The sequence below is a fragment of the Manis pentadactyla genome, chromosome 6, assembly GCF_030020395.1.
Source record: "Manis pentadactyla isolate mManPen7 chromosome 6, mManPen7.hap1, whole genome shotgun sequence".
Classification (NCBI taxonomy): Eukaryota; Metazoa; Chordata; class Mammalia; order Pholidota; family Manidae; genus Manis; species Manis pentadactyla.
In genome coordinates this window covers 1,918,017-1,935,482 of record NC_080024.1, presented here as the reverse complement: position 1 = coordinate 1,935,482, position 17,466 = coordinate 1,918,017, and the positions used below count along the sequence as shown (strand labels likewise).

General features: G+C 58.1%; 1 protein-coding gene across 16 annotated transcripts in view; it reads right to left on the bottom strand.

Moving 5' to 3' along the window:
* HDAC4 (histone deacetylase 4) overlaps positions 1–17,466 on the bottom strand; it is a 286,681-nt gene that overhangs the window by 71,781 nt on the left and 197,434 nt on the right. For all 16 annotated transcript variants that reach the window (XM_057503363.1, XM_057503365.1, XM_036901195.2 and 13 more), the window contains 3 exons: positions 16,443–16,564; positions 5,017–5,148; positions 813–925 (listed from right to left, as the gene is read on the bottom strand). In XM_057503363.1, coding sequence (XP_057359346.1) covers positions 813–925; positions 5,017–5,148; positions 16,443–16,564 — 367 coding nt within the window. The remainder of the gene's footprint in view (positions 1–812; positions 926–5,016; positions 5,149–16,442; positions 16,565–17,466) is intronic.

The window sequence follows — 17,466 nt, the reverse complement described above, 5'->3', positions numbered from 1 at the left end:
AAGCAGGAGCCTGGCTGGCCATCTGGCCCAGGGCTGCCCAGGGAAGAGGCTGCAGAGACTGTGGGATAAATGGAGGGAGCATCCAGAATAAAGGGAAGCGAACGCATGGAGTGAAGGTCCTGGGACCCTCTGCCCAGAAGGCCACCCGAGCCAGGTCTGGTTGAGGGCCTCACGTGCAGCCAGCCCCAGGCCCTCCACCTGGCTGGGAAGCTGCCCACCTCGTCTCCCAGAGCATCTCTCCTCTCCACCAAATTCCCATGTCTGCCATCATTCCCTGTGATTCCAGAACCTTCTGTACCCACATTCCTCCTAAGCTGCAGCAGGTTGACAGGCAGGGGTGAGGGGTGCTCATCGCTGTGGTGAGGCTCATGGTTCCTGAGATGCCTCCCCAGCACCACCCTGGCTGTGCCGTCTGATATCCTAACTGCCACCCCATGTCCCTCTGGGCTTCCCTGATACGCAGGCAGGTGGTTTGTTGGCTAACATTTTAATCTGTGTTTCTCTACACGCAAGAACTGTGTGAACTGTCACCCAGCAATGGTTCCCACGGGCTCCCACTGCCCAGCCACACGAAAGTGCTGGCAATGTGGGAGCAGGGCACAGACTGTCAGCTCGCCGTCTGAACTGACCTAATGACACCTGTCCTTGGGAGAGGTTGCAGCTGGCCCTCAACCCTCACGTGGGATGACTGCATTCGATTAGTAGCAGGAAGGGGTTCGCCTCACTACCCGCCTCCCCGACCCGGCTGCTGCAAAGGGCCAGTGCTGAAGGTCGGTCCCCAGGCAGAGGCAAAGCAAGTGTCGGGCACTGACCTCGGCTGGCAGGGTGGGCACGACGGGCGTGAGCCCGTTTTCCGCGCTGACGTTCCCGGAGCTGTTGTTGGGCGAACTGGGCGCGGAGCCCGGTGCGCTGCTGCACGCGGAGTCTGTGGGTGGAGAGACACTGGTGAGCCTTACTGGGCCAGAGAGCAGGTGAAGGGCATGGCACGCTGGCTGGGGCTGTACTGCCCTTCCGGCAGTTTCTGCTCTTGGCTTGCTGACTGGAAGGAATCCCAACAGGGAAGAACAGGCCTGCCACCCCCAACAGGGATGTGAAGCTACTTCCCGACTCTCAGGTCTGCTACCCAGCCCTCTGGAGCTTTGCAAACCCCAGCTCCAAAGATGCCCTGCTGTGCCTTTTAAGATGTGCACACTATCAATTGCATTCCTTCTTTGAATTCCAAGATTTGAAACACAAGATAAGCCCTTAAACATTTATTAATATTCTAACAACAAAAGACCAAAACACAGAAGCCAAACGACTTTGAACAGGGAAAGAAAGGCCAGACCTACTGTGCTACCGCCTCTGGGGCTCACTGTGAGCCAAATCCTCACAGTCCCTGCATAACAAGCCCCCAAGGGAAGGGCGGTCCATGGCGTCTGCGATCCATCGGTGATGTGAAAGCACACCAAGGCGCTCCCCACGTGGCTCCGCAGGTCCAGGTGGGTCCACACGGCCTGCGGGGACCAGGTCCCCCCGCATGCCTGTGGTCAGGACAGGAACAGGCTCAGCCTACATCTCCTCTTCTCTTCCAAAGGAGCTGCCTGGACACTTGATGTTAAGATGAGGGTGTTTTTAAAGTTGTGTGTGTGTTCTTGCTTGGTTTAATGGCATTTTAACAACAGCATCTTCTGGTTAAGACCTTCCAGAGACACTGCAACATGACAGACCTGCAGGCTCTTCTGCACGTATGCCATTCACGTGGACCAAACACTTAGAGCCCCCGCACGGCACCCCCTGCACCAGGAGGACGTGGAGGGAGGCTGAGGGGTGTCTTCCTGAGCAGGCCCTCGAGGGAGGTGTGCTGAGCCAGGTCACCCTGCAGAGCCTGGAGGTGGGCCAGATCCCGGCAAAGCCTCTCCCATGGTCACTGACAGCCAGCAGCTCAGGGAGCTGGCTCACGCCAACTCCGTGCTCCCAGGGCTGCTGGAGGCTAGCGCCCTCAGAGCTGCCCCGGCCCCTGGTGGGCCTGGCAGACTGGGGACTCTGGTTCCCAGTATGAGGCTGGGAGACAAAGGGAGGTCCAGGGAGTGGGGGAGCTGAGTGCAGCCACCCCAGACTCGGTTTCAGGAGCTGCACACCTGTTAGCTCTCTCGTCCCTCAGCCACCCCCGAGGAAGGCACAGAAGAGGACACTGCGGCACAGAAAGGTGATGTTTCTGCCTGGGCGCACACAGCTGAAGGGAGCCCCCAAGGGCAGGTGCACTCCCAGCAGGCCGACCGTGGCTGCTCGATTCCTCTGGACAAGCAGCTCTCTGTCTGGGGAACAGCCTTGTGGCAGGTGGCCACATGGCAAGGACACCCTGCTCTGCTGGGTCTGCCCCTTGGCTCAGGGGTCTGGGGGCAGCAGGGACACCCCGCGGTCCTGATGCTGACGGCGCACTGGGCCAGCCCCCCTCCCCGCCCCTCCTGCCGAAACCACACTTTCAGTCATGCTTACTCGCACCGCACTGTCAGGGCTGCCGAGAAGGCCACCCGGGCTGAGCAGGTGTTTACGCATGAAGGCCAGGTCTGCTTTCCCGGCGCCCGCCGCCTCCTCTCACTGCAATGCGGCCCGCTGGGGCCCCGCCTTGGGCACCTCTGTTGTCATCCTGTTTCCAGCTACACACCAGGTTCCATCAAACCCTCCTTTAAGATGCTCCTTGGGGTAGTGTCACCCAATAAGCATGCTGGCATGTGTGCATGGGAAACCAGAACAGCTTTTTGGGGCAATAAAAGATATTTTTCCCCATTTCCAAATTCCCCCATTTCCAGCTCACTCACTGATTCCTGATTAGTTCTCACCCCAGTCCAGCAATCTGGTCTAAAGAGCAACTGGGAATGTGCCATCATGGTGCTATCTGCACCAGCACAGATGGGGTGCCACCAAAGAACTGGGAGGTGCTGCGCCCAGCGAGCGGCAGACAAGCGCACAGACGGCCTGGACTCAGCAGAGGATGGCGCACGGCAGGAGGACGGTAAGCTAGGCCCCAGTGCGGACAGCACTGACCTCTTCAGTGTGTGGAGGAGCGGCTTACCTTCTTCTGCTCTCTGGCAATAACATCTCAGAAAGGCAGGCGTGACTCTGCCTTGCCCGCTGCAGCTCGTCTCAAGATCATCGTGGCTGATTCAGGACCACGTCCTCACCTCTGACCTTCCCACCGCCCATGGGCTGGGTGGACCTGCTTCTGCACCGCCCTGGCTCTCTCCTGCTCAAGAGCCTTCACCACCTCCCCAGGACCTGCCGGAGGGGGTCCCTCCCTCTGTTCAGGATCATTCTTCCTAGAAATCCTTGTTTTCCTGTGCGCTGGGAAGTCAGCTCTACTCAGAGCTTTCTCCCACCTCCAGCAGAGTGGGGGTTCTGTGTTGGCCGGGAAGTCACCACTGCTGGCCCCTTGGCCAACTGCACTTAACTGTCCAGCTTCCCTGGCCCTGCAAAGCTTCCCGCCCTGCTTGGCTGGCCTCCTTAGGTCTGTGCTCTCTCCAGGACACAAGCTGTACCACTGGGTGCGGCATGCGTCGCTTGTCAGCTGTCCCACACTGGGCAGTCTGATCTCATCACGTGCACACAGCCGGGTGTGACTCATGGCAGCAGCAAGCAGTTACGGGTGGACGACATGAGCACTTGATCCCACACTCTGAAAGAGGCCAGCTGATGACTCGGTAGCACCACCTGTGTGGCTTGGAATAAAACCAGGTGGCTCATTGGTCCACTGGCGCTGTAGCCCACGCGGGGCACTCCCCGAACAGAACAGGGCTGCATCTATGTGTAGATGCGTTTTAACTGCAATTCCCTAAGCCACGTGGCATCACCCCAGTCGCTGAAACTTAGTGGGACTTCCGATGGCAGTATTTCCTCATCTCTTTAGACAAGGCCTCTCATGGAGCAGCCAGAGGGCAGAAGACAGTGACGGGATGTGGTTCCCAGGGCATGAAGGCCTCAGACGCTTTATTACGTCAATCCACAGATATCCCAAGGCAGGCGTTGCACAGCAGGGCTGAAGAAGCCTGGAGTCTGGCGGGACAGGGCGCACAGTCCCTGCATGGCTGCAGGTCAGGCAGCAGCCAGAGCCCTCACCTACCCTGGACACCCAGAGGCTCACAGCAGAGTGTGGGAGAGGTGCTGAGCTCTTACTCACGGAGCCCACCGCCTCCCAGGAGGTGGCACTGAGGACTGCCACTCAGGGCCTTGCCTTTCACATCAAACACTTAGCTCTGTGCACACACGTTCCTCCTGTTCTAAGCAGCCCTGTTAGCTTGGTGCTGACACCAGGAACAGGACATGTGCCCTCAGGGCATGGGGCTGAGCTCTCAGGACAGGGTGCACCTGAGGAAGTGTTCTGGTGCAGGGGTGTAACTCGAGGTGGGCCACCTTGGGAAGTGGGTGCGCCCCTGGAATGGGGTGTGCCCTCTGAAGTAAGGTGCACCCTCAGGGTGGGGGTGTCTTCAGACAGGGCAACCACGGGAAGGGGCTTCGCCTGGTGGGTGTACTTCTGCATGTCCACCACCAGATGGGGGCCGAGAACACGCTAGGAGAAAGCCAAGGTGGCTGGCTGGCTGGCTGGCTGGCTCCCTCCCTTCCTCCCGTCCAGCAGCCCACCTGCCACTCTGCCAGGGAGATTTTAATGCTCCCCAGGGGTCCTGAGATTGTGCAATGGGCAAGGGAGCACGTCAGGAACATGTGACTCACCACTAATAGGGCAGGACTGGTTAAGAAACCTGCCTTAGCAGACACCTCAAGATTCCTGTAAACATCCAGTGCAATGTCACACTGGCTGCTCTCGGCGTACCTGGGCCTATCAATACCAGCTTCTAGTGACAGATCCCTGCAGGGACACCGCCTGGGGCTCTCGGAGACCCACCCTGAAAGCACTGTGGGGATATGGTGGCCATGCAGAGATGCAGGTCTCAGAGGGGCTAAGGGAATCACCGCAGCAGCAGAGCCTCACAGAGGGCAGCAGGTGGGGGCAGTGGGATGTTAACTACTCAGCTGACATACCTGTGACATCCAAGGGACGCTTTTTAAGAGCAGTAACCACTGGCCCATCTTTCCTGCGTAACAGGGGGCTGCTCCGTCTTTCAGCCACCTTCTGCTTTAGCCTGGACCGTAATTTCAGGTTTGGTTCAGAAGCTGCGTGGAAAGGAGATGCCATTACTGCCAGGCAGATGCAGCTGTGATCAAGGTATCTCGTTAGTGGTTTAAAAATGTGTATGCTGGGTGGGTATTTGCCTAGCGCGGGTGTCATTCCAGGGCAGGAAAGCGGCGCCCCTGAGCCCTGTGTGCAGGGCAGTTTCAGTCTCATCACGAGTCCCAGGTAACAGGTAAAATACACCCGATGCCTCTGGCTGAATTTCTCCAGACCCAGGTTATGTGTGAGTTGGAGGTACCAGCTAAAGTAACGCTGTTACTGTGTTTTACCAGCAGTGGGGAGAAAACAATCAGGGATGGACGGCTCAGGGCTTTGGCCCCGGAATGGTACTGTGACTTCTGCATTAGCCACCTCCCTGCTCACTGTGTACCAAAATTCCTCCCAGATGTAATGACCCATAAGCACGCTGCCTACTTGTGCTCCCAGAGTGAATGGCCAAGAGGGTGCCGTGGCCGGTCCCGTCCGAGGAGGGCTAGCCAGCCAGCTTTCCACACCTGCGTGCCGGTGAGCACCCAGCTCTCGGTGGCCACCTGACCACAGGGCACAGGTGTTTCGGCTTGGTTTGGTTAGGTTATGAGCTCTGCTTGTGCGGACAGAGCCATTTGCAAATCTCCAACTTGAAGCCCACAGTGGCTCCGGAGATTGCCGGGACTGCCCCCAACCAGCAGAGTTGCACACCTGGGGGGCCGGTGTGCCTTGGGACGCGTGGTGCTCTGGTGAGGCTGCCTGGGGGAGGGCTGCCTCGCTGCGTCAGGCTGCCCTGTCTGTGCTCCCTGCACAGGCTCTCACAGCCGCGTGAGGCCGTCAGCTCTCAGTGAGGACGGCAGGAAGCCTGCTGTGGAGACGTGTGAGTTCTGAGGTCCTACTTGACTGCTTTCAAGCCTCTACTACTTGTACATTTACAAATTAGTGAGTTTTTACCCCCTAATCAGCAAATCCTGCTGTTTTTAATCTTTCTGGAACAAGAATTTCACTGCTCTCTAGAGCAACAAGCAATACGAATGAGTTTCCTGGACTCAGAGTAAAGATGGTCGGAGTTACGAGAACAGGCACACGCGCATCTCCTGGCTGCGGTGATGCCACCCTCTGGGGAGCACGGGGAGATGGGCCGGTGAGTTCTGGGTGACCCCGAAAGAGGCTGCGTGGCCAAGAGCAGTTGCTCTGTGGGCTCTGGAAGCAGGAAGGAGAAGCAGGCCACCTAAATGGAGCCTCCCAGGCTTCTCCAGCTGCGGCACCTGCTCTGGAGGGCACCCACAGGGCAGACGCCCATCCGGCCTCGCAGAGCTCAACATGAGCAAGCACTCGCTGATGAACAGGAGCATTCGACCACCAAACAGCCTTCCCAGCAGCCTACAGAGGCCACTGCTTATGTCTTTAATGCTTATCTTGAGATCACTGAAGGTTCACATGTTTCATTCATTTCTATTTTTCTTACCATTATCTAAAGAGAGAAAAAAGCCCCAACTCTACCTATTAACAGGCAAGAAAACAATGGCTCTTCTCCTACGACCAGTCTCAGCTGAAACGACTCCGGGCCCAGAGACTGTCTGTCCACCCCGGGACAGAAGCTGCCACCACAGGGAGAAGTGGCTTCGGAGCGTCCAGCGCAGCATAGGCCCCATCAGAGGCAGCTCGTCGGCCCCTGACCCTGCCGTGGGGTTCCCTTTTTGTGGCGGCCCTGATGTGGTACCAGGAGGAGGTGTGTGGGTGGTATGGTGGTGCTGGGTCACCCCAGGGCCAGCGCCTGCTGACTGACAGCACTGGCCAGGTCATTGGCTGGGCAGCCACACTGCCCCTCGCCCACCCCCTGCATCCCCCAAGGACCCAGGCTCCTGGCGTGACCTCAGCCTACAGGACAGGCCCCACCTGCCCCAGACAGCCGCTGCTGCTGGTCGTCAGGCCTCCCCAACCCCCAAGCCTTCCCCACAGCGCAGAGCAGCGGGGTCGCCGCCTGAGTGCTCGTTTCTTTTTTTCCTGCTCCCCCCTCCTCCTTTTCTAACCCCTCAGCACTTGAACACAGAATTCCAAAACACCCGAAGGGTCTGTCCACCACCCTCATCCTGGGTGAACTCAGTGGTGCTCATCCTGCAAAGCGGTACCCAACACAGGGCTCACCGCCCTCCCTGCATGGCCCCAACGCATGCAGAGCCCAGGGCCAAATGGACACCAGGAGCCCTGTGCTCAAAATGTAAAGAATTTCACTCATGATGGTGACAGAGCATTGCCAAGCGGGGGCCCTGCCTGCAGCAGGGTTTGAAGCACAAGGGGGCCCCCTGCACCTCACGGGCACTGCCTGGGGCCGGCTGAGGCCAGGGCCCTCCCCATTCCTCTGGACCTCCTCAGACTGACTCTTGTGGAACATGCCGGCATGGGCACCGGGAGGAAAGGGGGGCAGCCTTCTCCCAGGGAGCCACCTGCCCCACCAGCTTCCAGGTCCAGGTTCTCCCTATGGTTGCCGCTGTGTGGGGAGGGGGTGTGACTGTGGCTCAAGGGCACCACTCCTCCTGCCCTCCCGCTCTCTGGCGGCCTCTGGTCCAGGGTCAAGCCCGCGGAAACGAGTCATGCAGACCCCTCAGAGCAGGATCAGTGACTTACAGTGCAGCTGCTCATAAGCATACTTCTTGAAACTTGAAAATGTCTGTAACACCCAGACAGCCTGCATGGTGGCCAAAGCTTAGGACGCAGGCAAATTGCCGCCCCCTGCCACAGGGGCAGCCAGTGAGCTTAGGGTGCACAGGCCCTGCCACAGCTCCGCCTGCACCTGAGACCCTCAGACACATCCCTGCCAAGGCGGCCAAGGGCCATAAACACAGGATACACTTTGCTGCTTCTCACAGGGCTGCAGGCGACCTGGCAGACCCAGGGCGTGAGAGTGGCGCCCTAGGAGGGTTCCAGGTGAACAGACACAGCCTGCCTCTCCAGGGGAAGCTGTGGGGCCAGCGAGTTTCCTTCAAGGCAGCCAGGTAGGTGACAGGTGGAGGATAAAGCCACCCCAGCCTCCATCTTAGAATTCGACTCCAGCCTCCGCACCTGCCCCTCACGGGCAGGAAGTGCCTCCAGGCTAGAGGCGGGCCTGTTCTTCACTCACCCTGACGCCCACACTCACTCCATGAGGCTCTGACTTCCCGGAGACTTACTCACAGCCCCATTGCCCGCAGGGTGGGAACGTCTGAACTGCCTGATGGTCTGGTGGAGTAGGGGGCGCAAGTGACCCTGGCTGCGCACGATTGGGAAGCAGCGCTGTCCCGGGGTCCAGCTCCACGCCTCCAGCTGGCGAGGAGGCAGAATGTGCGCAAGGAAGGATGCGCGGACGTGGCTGTGGCCCCGGCACGTGGACAGAGCACACAGTCGTGCAGGGAGCCGCCCCTCCGTGAGATCTGGAAATGACAGCCAGGGGAACAGCGCAGCCACGGGACAAAGCGGAGTGTTAAAAGATGACTTCAAGAAAAAGTTGAGAAATTTGGTAAATGGGAGTGAAAAGGCCCAACATCTAATTTAAATAATGCCCAGAGAGGACAGAGCAGAGAAAATTGCAGACATGACTGAGACACACCACTCCCCGGAGGAAGGCCTGGGGCCCGGGTGGCCACGGACCACAGCCCAGGCCAGGCAGGCGCCGTGCGCTGTCCGGACTCTGGGGCCGGCGTCAGCCCCGAGCAGTGCTGGACCCACGACAGCCGCCCTGAGGCCGAGATAAGATCGGAGGCTCCCGAAGGAGCGCGACTCCTGCATCCAGCCGCCTCGCCGATCAGGTGGCGGCCCGAATGAAGGCGTTACCAGCAAAGACCCTCAAAATGTGTCCCGCGCACTACTTCTCAGAAAGCTACCGAACATGTGCCCGACCAAAACGAAGGCAGGAACCAGGGATGAAGCAGCGGTGGAGTCAGGGAAGGAGGCGGGTGCCCGGGGACACCGGCGGGGCTGCAGGAGGGGCCACGCAGCCAAGCAGGAAAGGCTCCCCCGTCTGCCAGAAGGTGCGGCAGAATTAATGACGTACAGAGAACGAAGCAAATGTAGAAGAATGGCTTAAGGAAAACCAAAGTTACATGAGAGTTAGTGCAGCCACAGCACGCTGCGTTTATGTGGGCGTCCTGTACCTCATCCGTCGTAACGCAGGGCGGGGGGTGGTTCCTGCTGTGTCTTGCAGGGCTCTTTCATTCATGTACATTTACTTTGATAATAAAAAAACTGTGCAAGGACAAACGGCAGACAGGAATATAACTTTTGTAGCACACACGTCAGAGACAGGATTGATGTTAACATATAAAGCATGACTGCAAAGCAACAAGAAAACACTCAGTGGAGAAGTGGAAGGATGAACTGCCATTAAACATACTCCCCTGAACACCAACGGGCTCTGCCCATGTGCCCAGCATGGTTCTGGATGCTGGGCACAAGGGGTGGGCAAGACACAGCCTGGCAGGACCCTGAGCTCTGCGGCAGGGCCACACCGCGGCCCAGGACCTCAGCCCCAGGGTCTCCCATGCAGTGCCTGGCCCCTGCTGGCACAGCTTCCATTCCACTGGAACACAGGAAACAGACACCCACGTCACTCACAGTGACAGCGCCACTCGCTGAAACATCAAAGGGAGCCTGTTCTCACCCTTCCGATCAGCAAGAACGGCCTGTGGTCATGCCCCGCAGTGACGGGGGTAGTGGGCTCTCACGAGCTGCTGGTGGCATTTAGAAATACACATACCCTTTGAACTGGCAGTTCCATCTTTAGGAATCTATCCTACAGAAACACTAGCACAAGTGCCCGTATTTGTTGGCAAAATAAAAACTCAAAAACAGTTATATAATATCCTTATACTGCAATACAGAACAATATACACTGAAATGGAACAGTACTCATGATACAGTATCAGTTGAAAAAGTTACAGGACAAAACGTGAAGCAGGTATTTTTGTTAACAAAAAGACAACTGCACACACACAGCGCACACAGACACACACCCCTGCACTGAGGCACAAAAAACATCTGGACAGATAGGTACCAAGTTAATAGCAGCAGCTGCCTCTGGGAAGTAGGTTCAGGATGTACGCATTTAGTTTGCTATAAGCATGTTACTTATGCAACTTTTTAACAAGGGAAAAAGCATTCTACATGTGGCTTAAAGTTGTGTGTTTTTCTACACCCTCTACCCTGCCCAGTCAATGTCTCAATAGCTTATTTCAGTTGGCCATCAAGCTCAGTGTGGTTATACTGCTGAACAGTGAAATATGAGTATTTGAAAAAGATGTTTACCATCTAACTGTCTTCACATTAGAAGCTCGAGTCTAATGTCAAAGTTTGGGAGCTGGAACATAGGACAACGTGTGAGCCAGGTTCTTGATAAGGAAGCTGCCTAGTATTCAACCATGCTTGCCATCTCTAGAAGTTTCTTTAGAAAAGCACAGCAAAGCCTTTTTAAGCCTCTGAACACACACAGATCCGTTCTAAGAGCACAAAGTCAGCGGAAGATCGCCGACCACAAAAGCCCCCGAGGCCCTGAGGGAGCTGCCCGCCTGACAGCTGGACACTCCGCTGGCCTGCACCCCTCGGCACTGCACCGGGAGCACCCTTCTTGCTTGAAGGCCACTGAGAAAGGGCAGATCCCACTGGCCCTGGCCCTGGCCCTGAGTAGGGGGCCGAAAGGCCCTGAGTCGCTTGTGCCCGACGCTCACCACGTGCCCCGAGGGAGGAGCGCAGGGTGCAGTCGGTGGATTCTCGCCGGTGCTGCGGGCTGTCACTGCACCAGGACAAGATGCAGACCACTCGGCAATCGGCATTGCCTGTGAGTGAAATAGCCCCTCCTAAACGCGGAGCTGAGCATCCCAGGTGAAGACACAGCCCTGCCCTTCTTCCTGGCAACTGGCTTTCTCTCCACGCTGACATAAAGTCAGCTTCCCGTAATACCCAGTTCACTAGCATGTAGGGGAAAATTCATTTACTTATGGATGTTTTATGGCTACAGGGCAGAAGTAACCCACCCTGGTACTCCCCAGGCTATGCCCACAGCTTCACCTCTGGCAGACCTCAGGGCAGGAAGCCCTGCTGGGCTGCAGGCTCTGGAAAGGGGCCCTGGGACCAGAGGCCAGTACAGTGGGCCAGGGCCTCCCAGGAGACTCAAGACGGCCCGATCCACTGGGCCATACTGCAGTCAACGCCCAGCCCTCCCTGCACCAGCCCGGGCTCCCTTCCGCCTGGCCCCCCAGGTCCACTCTGAGGGTCTTGGGTCTGGACCCTGTAGTCCACCTGCTCCTGTGGGACTGGAGGCCACTGTGAACCGTGGCCTATCCTCACCTGCTCTGGTAGTGCAGGGCCCAGGGCATGCTCAGCAAACGCCAAATACAGCAGGGAAACAGGCCTGTGCTTCTCTGGCTCAGGCCCTCCGCACTGCCGGGGCAGCACCCTAGGGAGACAGGCCTTGCTAGGCCCTCCTGGGACAGCGGGGAAACCAAATCTGGATCCCAGCTTACTGGGAGTGGGCATGGTGGGTAGGCCCAGCATCCATGAGGGTCCCCGCCAGCCGCTAATGGGCACACGTGCTCTCCCCATCATGGAATTTGCTCTGGGGCACTGGGGGCCGTGGGAAGAACCATGAGTGCCAGTGCTCCCTGCACAGCATGACGGGAGAGTCAGAGGGATTTTCAGTGACTGGACTGGGTAAAAAGGTGAAATGTGATGACCCACAAGCACTCTGATGGCAGTACAGGTACACCACTGACAGGACACACTGACAGGCAGGGAGACCCACAGGGAAGGGGGAGGGGAGCCCCCGCCCCGGCCCCGCCCCTCCAGGCACCAGGCTCCGCCTCCTGCTCAGCAGCGACACAGTCCTGACCCCGCCCCCTCCGACCTGCCTATCATGCAGGCGGTACACACAGCCACGGGTCTGCAATCTACTGAACACCCTTGGAAGTCACCGCACAGTACCTTACCGATGGGCAAGCAAGCGCAGCGAGGCTGCCTTCCCAGGGCATTGGAAGGTGAGGGCTGGCCTCCCCTCGGAGCTCTGCCTCGCCCAACAAAGAAGGGAACCGTCCTGTTTCCCATATCTCATTTCCTGGAAACAGCTGCAGACTCGGGCCATCAGTGCCAGGAGGTACAGAGCGAGGTGGATGTTCCAGAAGGAAGAGCCAGAGGAGTCCTTTGCTACAGGAACGAATCCAGGCTGGAGGCTGAGTGTCTTCAGCCCAGTGCCCAGACTGGTGCAAGGACCATAGGGACCTGGGTGCCCTGAGCCAGCCCAGCCTGCCCCCAGGTCACACCCGGCTGGGGGCTGCACCTGCACTCAGTGTGGCGATTCTCCACGGGGCCCAGGAGAGCGACTCCTCAGGAGCACCAGCTGGGCTGTGTTTCCTAAAACGACGGGAGGACAATCTCCGCGGGGGCCAGCTGGCCCGGTGTCCTGCTGGGGGAGAGTCCACGGCCAGGATGCCATGTCCGAGGAGCCTCCGAGGCTGCACCGGACAGTGGGGGCCACGCAGAGCACAGCTTCCAGGGCTGAGGTTTCTGCCGCCACCAGCATGTGGGAAGAGGACGGTGGGTGATGACAGGGTTTGTTTTGTTCCTGTCTTGTTTCACTAATTAAAAGTCACAGAAGGTGGCAATTTAAGAGTCATAAAAAATTCACAGCGGCTAATACCTTAGAACACATTAACATGAAGATGCTACCAGACAAAAAATCCCCGAATATGACAAAACTCAGTTTGCTTTTAAAAGTGGAAAAGCACCCTCCCTCCAGCCCAGCCATGGACTCCAGTGCTTGGCTGGACTGCAGGCGCTGGCCAAGTGGGGGTGGCCCGTTGACGTCAGGCGGCATGGTGGTCGGTGATGTGGGACACTTCCCGGATGTCTTCATGCCTCAATCTGAAGATGCTCAGAAATTCAGAGCGGGGTGGTTGTTCCGGGTGGTCCGGGAGCAGCAGGGCGAAGGGGCAGACGCCACCTCGCCTGCTCCATACCGTAGAGGCAATGAGCCCGGCCACATCCCAGCGGGAGGTGGTGACGCCCTCTGTCAATCACGGGGGTGGGGACTGGTCTCGGGCTGGCGCCTGGATTCAGCAGGTGGGTGCTCGGGTGGTGAACACCGGCCAGGAGCTGGGACATGAGTCCTGAAACCCAGCAGAGCAGGGCGCACCCTGCCGGCCAGACCTGGCTGTGAATGTCGGGAGTTTGTTTCCGCGCGGCCTTCCCCAAGGGGGTCCCTGAGGAAATGGCTGGGGTGTGCTCGGTCTGGCAGAAGTTGGTGGTTGGGTGGTGAAAGGGCCCAGGGCCTCCTAACAGCCTGGCCCACAGGAGCAGACCCTGCGGCCAGGCCACCTCTGAGCACGCAGCGAACGTGACCTCGGTCACCCCTCAGTCCTGGCAGGTGGGTGCTTACAGCTGGCAAAACTCCAGGAGGCACACGAAGCTTCCCCCAGATGGCAGCTGAGGAGTGGGGCGCCACCCAGCCGGGCCCCGCCGGCGGGTCCCGAGGAGGCAAGGGCTCGGAGAGTCCAGGCACTCTTCTCGTGAGTCGGGACAGGAGCGAACGCCACCCACAGGCCCCCAAGGAACAAGCACGTGCGGGTGACAGTGTGGCCACGCACTTCACACGTGTGTGCATGGTGTGACTGCCCATCAGCCAGAGAGGTGGGCAAACTGTGTGCAAGGTCAGCGTCAGTTAGGGCAAAACAAAATCATGGGATTTCAAGTGTCTATCATATTTACTGAAGATCACTGATTTAATTCATTCAAAGCATTCTGTAACTCAAATTACATTTTTTGAAATCTGACATTACAGAGCCTGCAGAGATGCACAGATGTAAATCATTTAGCATCAGCAGCCTCAAGTGGGGGAGCAGAAGCCTCTGGGGGGATGCAGGACACCTGACTGCACTCTGCTCCCTGAAGTGCTTAAACAGTTCCTCTGAAATCCTCACATTATTAGTATTAATGTGCAAGTGATATCTTTTTAAAAACTTAATAATGCGATGAGTTCTTAATTAAGTTCTGTGCATTTTCGAAAGCACGTCCCGAGGTATGGGGAGGAGCCCAGCAGCTCCCCGGGAAGCTTGGCTGCGGTCAGCACTGTGGCCCCAGGTTCACGGCAGACGGTGCCTCAGGCTTTGCTTCCAGGAGTCCCGGTGGGAGAGCAGACCAGCTCAGAGCCACAGCCACAGAAACAAGACCAAAAGGGCCTCGGGCACAAAGATCACAGCCCCCCAGCCCTGTGGGTCAAGGGGCTGGCTCAGAGGTCACTGTCCACACCCGGAGTCTTCCAGGGACCTTTGCTGCCAGTGTTCTGGGCCAGGTTCCGTGCATCCTAATAGGAGCCGGCCTCCGGCTGGGCAGACCTCGCTTGCTCGGTTGAGGGGAAGAGCCATCCCCAGTGAGCACTCTGCCCGTGTTCTGCTTGGAGCTGGGGGTGTGAGCACATGCAGGAGGGTGCTTCGGGCCAGATGGGGAGGTGACATCATTGCCCTTCCCTGGGGCCCCAGGGAGAAGAGTTGGAAGTGTTTTCCAGCACGGCAAGGGCCCTTAGCAAGAGGTGGATGGCCAGGCCCTCGGCCCCCTGCTTCCTCCTGTGCCATGCTGGCTGCACCCAGGGCAGGAGGAAGTGGGCATCTGGCCCCATTTTGCTGATGGGAAACAGGCCAGGAGAACCAGGGACCTGTCACAGAGAGCCACAGAACTCATGAAAGATCCAGACCAAACCCAGCGGGGAGCCCACGGCCTCCACTCCTGACCCCCTCATGCCCTCAGAGAGAGGGCAGCTCCCTGCTCCTGTCATTCCAGGACCAGGGCTCTGGGGCAGGCGCGTTCTGTGCCTCTGGGCCCCAGGGTGTCTCTCTGGGCAGTGTACCTGCCGCTCACCGTGACCCATTTGCTGATTTGAGGGTGGCTGACCCAGCACCCGTCTCCCGAAAGGGGGGTGGTGTAGGGGTCAATTCAGGGGACGTGGCCCAGGTTCCTTTCTATGGAGCCCGCAGGCTCTCTCTGGTGAAACCTGAGACCCTTCTCGGCAGCTACAGGGGTGAGAACCCCACATTCAAACAGAAAAGACAAGCTCTGCGCTCACTTTCAGCAAGTAAGGGCTTCCAGCCAAACCAGAGCCCTGTCCATGTCTGCAGGACTCTCTGGCTGCCTCAGAGGGTCTCTGCCCACCCCTCTAACACCCTGGTCAAGGCTCCAGAGCCCAGCACCAGTGCCATGGCTGACTGATGGGGCAATGCCCCTCACACCCCTGGGATGCTGGTCAGGCCCTCCTCCAACTTCCAGCTCAGGGTCCGGGGTCCACTCTCTGTGTGCCACCCCGAGTCCTCTCGGGCACAGCTCTGCCTACTGAGAGGCCCCAGGGCTTCTCAGACATTAGACGGGCTGGCAGGTGCCTCAGCCCCATGCCCCAGTGCCTCACCACAAGGGTGAAGGGCCATGCGGAGCTGCTCTAAAGCATTTCGGTAAGACAGAATGTGTGTTTATGATAGAAAAACCTTGCCAGAAGCCTCATTTCCGTGAAGCAGTGTGCCCCAGGGCCCCTGCAGCCCTGCCACCCAGGCTCCGCCTGCTGCTCCTGGGACCAGGGCACGCCCCCCTCCAGTCCTGCTACAGCTCAGGCCCACACCCAGGGGGACAAGGCCCCAGAAGGCCTTCCTACTCTGGCTCTGCCCCTCCATCCCCGTGCACTGCCCGCAGCTGTGCTGCTCTTTCCTAAAAGCCACTGCCCACTGAAACCATCATTACCACTGGACAAAGTCCAGGAGAGCTGCACCCGTTTGAACACCCTGTCCCTTCTGGTTCGTAACAGATGCTGCCCACAGCCCTGAGGTGCCCGCCTGCAGGACATGGTGCGTTTCTTTCTCATACAGATCTCCCTTCGCACTGGGGCCCCCCGGCTGGCCGGGCTCTGAGGGCCCCCACTGACTGGCTGGCCGGCCACCTGGAGGCCCACTACCAGGAGGGGCTGTGTCCATGCGCCCACCGTGGGATGCTTTGGGCCGGAACACTGCACGGCACACTGACAGAAGAGGAGTAAACCGGAACGTTGTCTAAACCTGAGCTGGAGTTTTAAAAATTAGGGATGCATATGTGAGGTGCACTGCCTGAGATGTGAATGATAGGGAATGCCTGAGAATTAAAACCATTTTAAAATGGTGCTCTAATAAATAAAGCAAATACTTAAAAGCCAGCGGAGAATACTCTGTCTGAATACAGAATCTCAAGAGTGGCTCAGCACCTGGGGAGTGCGAGGCACCCTAGAACCCCGACCTGTCCCCCACCAGGGCAACAGCAAAGCCAGGACACTGACCTGTTTTACGGAGAGGAAAGTCGTCTTTGGCGTCATACATGCCCAGGACCGGGTGATTGTAGGAGGCTGACACACCGCTCTGGGGTGGGGAGCTCTGGTCCAGGGAGCTATGCTGAGTTTTCCTGGAGAGAACAGGCAAAGACAGGCTTCATTGGCCGGGGGCAGGGACTCCAAAGCCCGACCAGCTGTCCCCGTCCCATTCCCTTGGGGTGCCTCGGGTCGAGGCTGACGAGTCAGCAGCAACACTGAGCAAGGAGGGCGCAAATGCTCGCTTCTGGCCGCCACCAGCCCGGCCGCAGCACTGGGGGAGCAGGGTCCTGGGTGGCCCCTGGCCCGGGGCTCGGGTGTGCACTCTGGCTACCAGAGCTGCCTATCCGCAGGGCGCAGGGGCGGAGCAGAAGGGTGGGCTCGTGTGTAAGGAACCAAGGGCTGTGGCTGGAGGTGGCTGAGATCTGTGGGGCACTCTGGGAACAAGGGCTGGCGATGTTTGCACCACGTGGGAACTTCTCTTCAGCAGAAACGGTGCCACTTCATGCGTGTCTTTACCGGGACAAAATTGCCCTGTCATTTCCCCTTCCCAGGGGAGGGACAGGTTGCCAGCAATTAACACCTTCTGCCCTGGGAGTTGGTCTATGAAATCTTTCTCCTCTGAACAGACAAGCAAGACTCAAACTCCTTAAAGTGGCTTGACAGAAGCAGGCTGCCACAGGAGGTCCAAGGATCAGGCAGCGAGGGGATGTCAGGCCCTGGGGTGGCGGGGGGCTTGCTGCCCCAGGATGGCCTTCGAGCTTGCAACTCTTCCTGGGGGCACTGCCAGCCGAGTTTTGCTGGAAGCACTGAAGGTGTAACGAATTCTGTGAGTCTTTAAACTGTGTAATCTGCTTAATGACTTGAAACAAATTTGCCAACTTACTTATTTGGAATTTCTTAGACTATTTATTTGAATACACAGTACTCCACATCCATGCACCTGGTGTTATTTGAATTAAGAATGTGAGCTTGTAAATGCTTACAGGTGGATATT